This window comes from Cicer arietinum, chromosome 4 (assembly GCF_000331145.2).
Source record: "Cicer arietinum cultivar CDC Frontier isolate Library 1 chromosome 4, Cicar.CDCFrontier_v2.0, whole genome shotgun sequence".
Classification (NCBI taxonomy): domain Eukaryota; kingdom Viridiplantae; phylum Streptophyta; class Magnoliopsida; order Fabales; family Fabaceae; genus Cicer; species Cicer arietinum.
Window position 1 is genome coordinate 10015634 of NC_021163.2, and position 11269 is coordinate 10026902.

At 30.9% G+C, this 11269-nt stretch overlaps 1 protein-coding gene across 2 annotated transcripts in view; it reads right to left on the bottom strand.

The window, feature by feature from the left end:
• Positions 1-5266: 5266 nt before the first annotated feature.
• LOC101514255 (uncharacterized) overlaps positions 5267-11269 on the bottom strand; it is a 7073-nt gene continuing 1070 nt past the window's right edge. For both annotated transcript variants that reach the window (XM_004496216.4, XM_027333900.2), the window contains 16 exons: positions 10988-11054; positions 10639-10822; positions 10153-10205; positions 9492-9580; positions 8875-9111; positions 8415-8479; positions 8116-8176; positions 7921-8038; positions 7771-7852; positions 7592-7664; positions 7368-7429; positions 6750-6845; positions 6262-6416; positions 6081-6177; positions 5758-5835; positions 5267-5672 (listed from right to left, as the gene is read on the bottom strand). In XM_004496216.4, the coding sequence (XP_004496273.1) occupies positions 5565-5672; positions 5758-5835; positions 6081-6177; positions 6262-6416; positions 6750-6845; positions 7368-7429; positions 7592-7664; positions 7771-7852; positions 7921-8038; positions 8116-8176; positions 8415-8479; positions 8875-9111; positions 9492-9580; positions 10153-10205; positions 10639-10822; positions 10988-11054 (1625 nt within the window). In that variant the 3' untranslated portion in view covers positions 5267-5564. The remainder of the gene's footprint in view (positions 5673-5757; positions 5836-6080; positions 6178-6261; positions 6417-6749; positions 6846-7367; positions 7430-7591; positions 7665-7770; positions 7853-7920; positions 8039-8115; positions 8177-8414; positions 8480-8874; positions 9112-9491; positions 9581-10152; positions 10206-10638; positions 10823-10987; positions 11055-11269) is intronic.

The window sequence follows — 11269 nt, forward strand, 5'->3', positions numbered from 1 at the left end:
GATTATGGGATTATGTAACCATGAATGAATTTCTATCAAGGATTTTTACCCTAGATATTGTGTTTGGTTCTCTTGATTAATTTTTCAAGTTCCTTTAAGTTTTTATTAAAGTTGTGTTTATACAAATACATGATTTCATCTACAAAAAGAAACTAAACATTAAACATATATTTGTGTGTTTATTTTGCGGTTATAAAATCTATATTGACTCCTCTGAAATAGACAAATATACATTTAAGAGATCATTAGTTTCAAGCAAAGAAGAGACAAAATTGATTATGAAATTATATAATTAACTTTTGACAACTTTAGATATTTTTAAGTAAAATTGATTTTAACTTAATAATCAATTTTAACTTAAAGTAGAATATAAAGTTTTTATCTCTAAAATTAATTTTAAATCTCAATTTAATTTTTTAATTAATATTTTTCGTGAACATAAATAACTTGATGTTAGTTTACTAGTACTAACTACTATGCAGGAAGGAGAAATAGTGAATAAAATAGTTGATTGTTTTTTAGTTAGTTGATGAGACAGTCAACTAATCAAAAACTGCAGTCCCACATAAATAAAACAAATAGTACTTTCTAATTTATTTTATGTTTGTTTGATTTTCACTGAGCCATCATGGCCCCACTTATTGGTGATCCCAGTGAGAGTCTAGGGAGTCACTTTTTTGTAACACATTGGACTATTGGAGCATCAGTTAAAGTTGAAAATCACAATGCAGGCAAAATAAGCCAATTTAACTCATATTAAGGATTTTAGCAACATATTTAAGGATGAGTTGTTTGAAGGTTAGGCAATAATAATTAATTAATTAATTAATTATTATTCATATTGTAGACTCCGCTGGCCGCTTTCCGTTTTTACCCCCACAATTAGACAACAAACCGTGTGCATTAATTGGAAGAGTATCTAGTTTAAGAATCTCCATAAACCTAATTTCTCCCATTTAAATCAAAATTAAATAATAACAACAATCAATTTTTTCCAACATCAATTGTGTTAGGTACGACTAAGAGCAGAGACAGATGTCTTATGGTGAAATTTATTATAAAAAATAATAATAAACTTGTATCCACTAAAAAAATAACTAGAGTTGGAGTTTGATGCTAAAAATGAATTGTATTTTTTTAAGAAATAATATGAACTTGTATTAATAGTAAAAGTTGTGAAATTAATTGTTTCAATTATTTAGTAGCATGATTAAAGAGATTTAAATATATAATTACATTCTACTGCATATAAAAAAATTAAAGTAATATACGAAAATATCACATAATAAATTTGACATCTCAACTATATATATTGATATTTCGAGTCAATTACTTATAAAATATAAAATTATTTTTAAACAAAAGATAATAATTTTCCAAACCTTAAATATATGTCCAATAAAAGCTATATCAAACAATAGTGCACATGGTGTAAGAGTGTTGTCAACTCTGATGTACTAAATTCAATTTCTATTTATAATAATAAAAATAAAAATAAATAACATATATAGTTTTTGTCATGTAACAATACATTATCGATCCTTAAAATTTTATCCATTCTATTTTTCTTATATTCATGTATCAATTATATTTTCTCCAGCTACGTACTATCCAACACTAGCATGTGAAGCAACTTAATTGCATCTAATTAATTTATCTATCTTTGTTTGTATTAGCTAGGTTGTTCGTGATGGACCAGGGCATTCAACAATCCTATAATTTTCATGGAAGCAACTTTGGCAAAATGTGATCGTACTTGTTCTCATTGCACACTCTTATTCCACGCCACAACATCCCCTTATCAAGTTCTCAATACGAGTGTCACCTACCATATATCACATCACATAATAATATATTACACTTTGGATATCCATTGGGAAAAATAAATGTTACAAAGGTGAAGTAGGAAAAATTCGTTAATAATCAAATCATGTTTGTCAATACATGTGAACTCAAAGCTTCTTCTCCTAATAAAAAAAATACAATTTATGTTGGGGTAAAAAAATTTTACACTATCAAATTAATTATAATTGTCTTATTATTAAAAATGTTTCACTTTAATTATAATTATTTCAAAAAAATTATACATAAGTGGTTGTAATTTGTCAACCGTATATTAAAGTGATAACTTACAACAATTAATTTTAGTCTTATTGTGCCAAAAATAATTGATAGTCTTAAATGTACAATGATATTACAATATAAATTTGATATATAATCAGATGGCCTTAGGAGAAAAACATATGGACGTGGCTTTGTTATTTATTTTTGATAATAAATAAATAAAAAGTACTTTTAGTTGGAAGAAAATTTGTTTAATTGTAAAGGTAGGACATGCCATTATTATTGAGTGTCCACAGATCGATCATAACTTATGTACGTGATATTAATGTAGTATAGGGACTAAATAATTATAGAAAGACCTAAACTTTTTCGTCTACCTAGTTAGCTAGTAGCTAATAATAAAAAAGATAACGTGAACATCATTTTTTTATTTGGTAAAACAAAAAAACGTGAACACCATTTTTTTTAGAATAAAAATTATTCATTGTAATTTTTTTCGAAAAAAAAGTAATTGTAATTTTTTTCGAAAAAAAAAGTAATTGTAATTTTTTTTATGTGCTTTTCTTTATACATACACATAAATTAAGTTGTACTCCTTAGCAATAAATTTTAAATATTTAAAAAAACATAAACTAAGAAATAAAATTGTTGAAAATTTGTTTTAACTCCTAATTCAATTGATAAAATACTAATATTATTAATTTGTATATTATTTTCTAGATTTAAATTCAAAATCTCACATTTAAATGTATTTATGGTGATAATTATATCCTCTTATAAAAAACAGAAATATTTGAAAACTTGGAAAGGAAGGGAAGATGGGGGATTGCATTATGCATATAGATGATGACATGCAAGTAAATGTGAGTGAATGCTATGCTATTGTTCCGCCTAAGAAATGGCGAAAACGAATTAATACTACTTATTAGTAGCTTTGTAATCCACGTTTCGATCTCCATGTATGCCGCACTTATAGGAAAATATTAAGTAAATGATCCCTTGGGATCTTACTTCTAATTTCTTGCTCTCTAATGTTACATCTTCACTTGGGATTTGCACATCAAAAATTATAATTTTTTGTTCAAAATAATACTTCTTCCATTCAAGAATCAACCACTCATTTGATAATTTCACACCATTAAAAAATTTATAAATAAAAAAAAAATACTACTAAATTATTTTTTATGAATTATTAATGTATTCAATCTTATTATTAATACAAAATGAAATTCTAAAACTTCATTTAATTGAACATGGTGAGCTAAAAAATTGAATTCTTAATATATGTCATTAAGAGAATATTTAATATTTGTTATAACTTTATATTATATTATTTCCCTCCTCACATGAAGTTGATTTAACTCCAAAGTGTGTGATTGTATATCTATATGAATATTATAAGTATGTGTGTGATGTTGTTTCTATAGAAATAATAAATTTCTTCCGAGCAAACAAAGATACACACGGGTCAAGAAACACAGCTCAATTAAAGTGGTTGATGCCCCCAACATCGCCACAATTTGTGTTATAGTGTTGGACAAATATTACTTTGTAGTTTGTACACACTAGTTTAATTTAATGTTAGCTATAGCTATAAGGGTTGCACGTGAAATGTTAATTAATGCTAAGGGCTGGAATTAGTTGGCTAAGTACTCTGCCATGTTATATTTGAGGATCAAACACAGATCCCAATATCTTAATTTCAAGAACATCTTCATTAGTCAACTATCAGATTTCCCACTTGGGGATTGTCAATTAGTACTATCAAATTCAGCTGCTTTCATATTTGGTTCTATTTATTAATAATTGGTGATAAAAAAAAAAACAAGATAACATCGATATGAACAAGCCTGTTTCATATTGGTTGACTCAAAGTTGGTATCCTAAAATAAGTCAATACAACACCATTTTCAAACATGGGTGTGAATTTGCTTTCGGTTGTCATCTGTCTGGGAAGTTGACTGTCTCTAACCAATTAGTATTTCATTCATAGGTTTAAAATGTGAATACCACCCCTAATATATTAATTTATAACTTCAAATATATTAAAATTGGTTTCTCTATTTTCTCTCTTTCATCTCTTTTTTCTATAAGTTGCATTATTATTAATGATAGATGTAAATTATTGTAGTACTTTAAAATTTTATCTCAAATCATAATTTTCCCTTTTCCTAAAAAAGAAAAAAATAGAATTCGATATTTTAAAGTCTACAACATTTAGATTAATGATGTATTGTTAGTGTTACAACACATTTTCTTTTATCTTTATCATTATTAACAAGTTGAAGTGATGCGTGTTTGTAAATATCCCAAGTGGGATACCTGCAAACATTCTAATGTGTAAGTTAGCGGCGAGTTTACATAGATATGAATGTAAAATAAGATTGTGTGGTAAAATAAGTAATGGTTCGAGATAAATAGTGATTCACATACTCCAGAGCATAAATCATAAATAAGACATAATACTTAAGATAATGAACGGAAATAGTAAGAGATCTATAACAATCCACAACCCTAAACATAAAGTTTGCAAAGACGAAATACTTAATTCTCTTTATTTATTCAGAGACTAGATAACATGTTTAAAGTAATAATTTAACTTCATTTAAGCTTAATAAAATTTGAATATATATTTGTTTATGTCAAAAAATAATTGGTCGAATCATGTATTAATCACTAAATTGAAGTAAATGTATTTGACTAATCAGCTAATGCAAAATTAGCAACAACAAAAATTGAATCAAGTGACAATTGACTCAATTGTAATGTGACTATCAAGTCTACCTAGAATTGGAGACCATTATTGGGTTTGTGGTGATGTTAAATATGAGCCTATAAAACTATACCAAATAGTGTCATATAAATTAGCAATGATCCTTTCCTGATTAATTATTATTAGTAGTAATGAAATATAATTAAATGTATAGGTAAAACTAAAACTATTTTGCATTTTCCATTTATACTCGAGTGCGCACAAAAAAACAGCTAATTGAAGTTGGAATTGCTGAACCATTCTTGATTTGCAAAATAGTTAACTCCTAGTCTCTTACCCATAACGCTTACAAAAACATACACTACTCCCTACCAATATCACACAGTTCTGCTGATTTTGGACTGAACTTTGCAGGAGTAGGGTTTGTAATTACATTTTCTTTCTTGTCAAGACAGAAATTGAAAACTATTAGATGATTATTTCCACAAATAAAAAACCATATCCTATCAGTTGAAACCGAGTCCAAACGCGTAGAAGCCGATAATATCCAACGCAAAGCACATAAATATTACAAAATTACACCACAGATATTGATGGCACTAATCTCAAAATGGGAGGTATCACTAAATTCTATCTCAGAAATCTCTGATAGTATAATCCTGAACAATATTAGTCAGGATTCTAAACCTTTAACTCGCCGCAACTTTCTGCTGATACGTAAATAGCGCCTCTTTGTATATAATAAATAAAAGAGGCAAAAACATTCCTATAATCTGAAAGCATCAAATTATGATTCTACAAATTTGTTCAACGCTGATGTGTCTAAACCTGCAAACTCCTTTACAGCTGCAAGCACAGTAAGTCCAAGCTTCAAAGCATCTTCATTATTAGGTGCCTACAGTAACATGTTCATTTTGAATTAGTTTCAATGTTAAATATCACATATAAAAATTCCAACACAAGCTGTTAAGGCATTTTACCTCAATGTTAAGGGGAAGTACAGGATCATGGAGCGATAGTCTAAGAAGGAACCAACCACCATAGCCAGAAACTCTGACCTGATTGATTGAAGATTATATCAGACAAGATATAATCATAATTTATAACAGAAATACAAACTCGGCAAACCAATCATTGCCGGTAAGCAATTTGCACACATCATATTGTATGCTACTTCCAACTCAGGAACATGTGATAGTCATAGACTCATAGTTGTTTCTATAATTTCTCGATGAAAAAATTATGAACAATGTTAATTAATTAAACAAGCATAAAACGTAGAAATGTAAAATTGTAAGCATACCCCCTCGTAGTTTACAGGAGCCTTTTGCAGGTTTGGATCAGAGCCAATAGAGTTTTCCAAATGTTTCAGCACATTTTCTCCATATTCCCGGAAAGATCTGAAAGATTTGGCACGTTGGTGTGAATACAAAACACTATCATATGGATGCATACTAACAGAGGATCGTTATAGACCACCGTACCCTCCTTTAAGATCTGAATGGTTTTGGTCTATCTTTAATCTGAGTTCTGCAGAAAAAGCTGGTTCCTGGAGTCCGTCTATTAGACCAGTCAAAACATTGCTTCCACCACCCACGCCCGAAGCTCTAGCAGAAGCAAGTTTATTTAAGATCTTGACCTGCTCAATGTGTGGTAGTTCTAAGTGTTAAAACAAGTCTTAGTGCAAAATTATGTTCGAATACATGGTAGTGTAAGTTAAGGGCCATTTGGTGCAAAATAGAGGTGCATATACGCTTTGTCCATGTTGAAAACTTTGTAAGCTTCGTCGCAAAAGAACAAGCAATGTGAGAGTAAAAATATCATTCAGGGCTCTTTCTTAATGGCTTAAACTTATTGTCCAGTGGTTCTTTAACAGTTTCTTAGGAAGTATATTAAGTCATGTGTATTGATTAACAGAGAGAATAACTCGGCAATTATTATTTTAGCCAATATGACTGCAATAAACAGTTACCATTAGGTATGCACCGTCATCAAGCCAATTATTCTCTTTAAGAGCTCCATGTCCACTGGTTTCAATTGCCAGATGTGACTCCTCACCGATAGAGTTCTGTCAGCAATATTGCCTCCATTATTTAGCATAGATAGAGAAAATAAGAAATTGAAATGTTAAAATATCATCAAAAGAAACAGAAAAACACATGATAGAAGCCAAAGACCTGTTTGGTTTGAGAAAACCACGTCAGTTGTTATTTACTATTTTCACTTTTAGTTACAAAAATGTTGCATTCTTTTGACTTTCTTTAGTGTATTCATACATTTGTACATGAAAGAATGAAAACAACATTTTCAAAACAGTAAAAAGTGAAAATATGATGATATTTAAACAACTAATAGTAAAAATAGAAAATGGAAACATAAAACATATTTCAAAACGTGAATAGTTTGTCACATTGCTTCCGTTTTGCAATCTATCTGAGTTCTACCACAAGGACCCTTTTATTTAGAATAAATTTAGCCAAAATGCACAAGGCTGAAATTTGAAATAATGGTACATTCAAGCACTCAGATAGAAGGTGTTCCTTTAAACTGATGTATAATTTGTTGAATTATAGGAAAACACTCATCATACCAAACGGACAGCTTCATCAATCACATTTTTGTAGCCTCTTTTGAACCGATGGTGTTTTCCACCTGAGAAAAAAATATCATTAACAAGTTATTAAAAATATTTCTGAATTCAAAGTAACTTGCAATTCAAATTGAATAGAAGAAAGCGGTTAAAACTTATGATAAAATCTTTAAGGAAGGAAGAAGGGATAGACTAAAGTCATGCCAATTTAAATTTGTCCATACCAAGTTTCTTTTCAATAAATGTGGTAAGGCCATCAGAAGTCACACTGTCTGTGACAATAGTTGTTCCTGGATGCTAGGCAAAATGATAGAAGAAAAAGCAGATTAGAAGTATATATAGAAGTGTACAGTTAAAAAACTAAGTTTAAGACACCAAATATAGCTAATAATAAAACCCTTACTTCCTCAAGAACGATAGCTGCCATTAAGGCAATTAAACGATTCCGGTTGAATTCACGTCCAGTGGAATCCACAGCAGCAGATCTAGATGAAAGTCATTGATGTTAAACAAATTCAAAGTCAGTGAAACCGATTAATAAGAAAATCCTTACCTATCCACGTCAGTGTCAAAGATAATTCCAAGATCAGCTTTGTTATCAAGGACTGCCTTGGTTATAGCTTTCATTGCTGTTTTGTCCTCGGGATTGGGGATATGGTTTGGAAACAAGCCTGAACACAGAAGCCATTGTTACTCAAAGTCCAAGTAGCATACCTAGCCGAAATTAATATCGCAGTCAAGTTATTACCATCAGGCTCCAAAAATTGACTGCCAGAAGTTATTGCGCCAAGAGGTTCCAGCACCTTTGCCTATAATTCACCAAAAAGCAACATCGAATATCAAGTTTGATGCAAGAGCCAAAAACCATAACCAGGACACGTATGTTCTAAAATTCTGTATAATTTCAAATTACAGACAGCGAATAAGTGCATGTTCCAGAACCTTTGTTTCTGTGGTATACTACTGATACACAATTTTTAATAGAAATTTCACGTAAAAATGCCTTAAACAAAAAGTTTATTCAGAGAGGTTTTAAAGATAACTTACTGCAAAAAATCCACCTGCTCCATTGCCTGCATCAACAACTATATGGAAACCCTCCAATGGTTTCTCTGTAGGCAGATAATGCAACGGAAAAAAACACCGAACAAGATCGAATCATTCAGAAAATGGATGACAGAAGAACTATAAATAAATTCTATAATAACAAACTGAATCATATAGACAAAATGTTCCTCAATTAAGAGTTTCATTATTCCTCCACTTTATTGGGTTTGACCCTTTCTTGGACCCGCCGCCACAGCAGAAGCTGTAAAAGTCCTCTGTAGCACCGACACCTCTAATCGAAGGCGTGTCTCGGAATCCGACATCTTAATTACATTCAATTAATTCATTTTCTCAAATTATTATCGTTGTCGACGACTCAGTATCAGTGCCGTGTCCAGTGTCCGTTTCAGTATCCGTGCTTCATAGTGTAAGTTACCATTTTAGTTCAGCAAAGTCATACCTATGTTACCAGCTGCTTTGCGAACTGCTTTTACTAGATCAGATGTATACACAGACATGTAATCGACTGTCTTAATCGATAATGAATCCTTTCTCTCAGAATTCGTCAAACTTTCTGCTGTAAATTGATTGTATATGTTTGCAGCTCGCTCTAAGATATCTTTGATGTCAGCCTTCCCAAGACCGCCGGCATTTGTGAAAAATTTGAATCCATTCCTGTTGAAAGGCAGATGACTGGCTGTTCACAGACAGAGACATTTAATAATTAATTATTGAATTCATATCAAAGTTCAATAAAATTTCCCATTCACAACCCATGGACATTAACAAACGAAAAATACAACATGCAATATGAAAATGGATTAAAGTGAAAACTATCCATGCTAACAGCCTAAGCTTTTGGTATAAATTTTTCCTTCACACTATCTCTAAGCTTATGTGTCAGTACCCCTATTGGAGACGTTCTCCTCAATTCAATATTACAGTTTCAGTAAAAAGGGATTTTTCACAGAAGGAAATGTTCAGAGACACAAGCTAAACTTCATGGATGAAAGTAATCAAGATCTCCAACAACTAGCCAAATGTCAATTGACTATTTGACTACACTTCGCAATGTACCTGTTATCATTATAGACCCATCAACAGGACACAAAAATGCTTCATCCTTTGTGAGTGTGCTATTAAACATGGCTGGTGTTGATGCTAATCTACAAAGAAAACAATAGCATTAATTCATTAGACCATTAAACACCATAACTAAATGGAAATGGAAGCCTGTATTTCAAACTAAAACGTTTCAAGACTTTGAGGGCATAACACATTATCATGTTTATCCACAACGCAAAACCCATATAAACAAACACACAAAAAGTTCATACAACCAAACGCAAGGATCCTATAGGGATTTTACTTCTCAGTTGTTACATCAGCAAGGAAATAGAAGAATCCGGTAATTCTCTACTGCTGTAAAACCAGAGGAAACTTTGGTCCCTTTTTTGGTTCGACCACTGTATGCTGAATATGTTTATTTGAACGGTATATGTGGTTTGATGCTACAGTTTCCAGCTTCAAACCAAAACTTTATACAAGTTAAATTAAATAAGATAACCCATCCAAACCTAGAATACATATATCATAAAAAATCATTATCAATGAATAGGAATCTGTTTGGCCAGGTGACTGCATACATTAGAGTTCACAACCACGAACACTAACGGTCCTTGAGAAAATAAAATAATATTAATAAAATAATTGATGCAAAAAAGTAAATACCACTCACCCATATAGGACAACTTCTAGGCCAGCACCAGCAAGACCTCGAGAAATCGCATTCTGAAATTAGATAAGTTGATAATCATATAATCAGTTTTAAAATATAAAAATATCAAGATATTCAAACACATATACTCTCTCAAACTAGGAACCTTGTAAACAAAAGTATTTTCTGTAACAATAGTTTTAAGATTCAAATATAAAAAATGAAAGATTCTGCATTATGAAAGTCTCTAAAGATGGAAGTAAAAGTTAAAATGAAGTGTGTAACCTCTTTTGACTCGAACGTGACAACGGGAATATAAAAGAAATAGGTTTTCAAATTATTATAGTTCATTCCATCTTTCATGTATCGGAAAATATGCATTTAATTGAGACACTGGAATTATATTCAAAACCAATATAAATTTTGACATGACACAATCAACGAAGCCTTTTATATATAGAGGTCGATAAATAGATCTTAACCAATGATATGAGGAACAATGTAGACCTGTAGTAATTTAGCTGATATCCGGGAATCATGGCCAATAGAAACTCTCAAATGCCGAGAAGCATCTGCTTGCTTTTTATCCGCTAACCATGCAGCGAAAGCAGCTCCTATTGCTTCAGCAACAGGCTCGGTGAGGTTAACTCCCTCTCCCTCAACACCATCAACAGCCACACCACGTATGTCACTATTAAAATTTATATCATTTAAAAGTAATGCACAAGTTAGCATGCAGGAATTAAGAACTTTAAGCAATGTAGAATTTTAATCCTACCATGAGAATTATCACTGGAGAAGTAGAATTTTAAGCAATGTAAACTTAATAACTTGCTTGCAGTCAAGTGGTACTGACCTGCCATTTTGAAGCCTTAAAAAGTAAGTCTTCTCTAGAAATGGCACTACAGTAGAAGATGCAGAAGCTGCAACAAAAGTCCAAATAGAAGAAACAAACATCCATTAGAAAACAAAGAAGTTAAAAACTGTCAAAAGGTAAAGAATAAAATAAACTGTCAAAAAAACAACTGAAAAAAGTATGACCTTATACAGAAACCGATACATTAGCACACATTCATATAAACAACTTGCGAAGGAAGGTGGAAATACGAGCAATATTTTGAATTTAAAACAAACAATT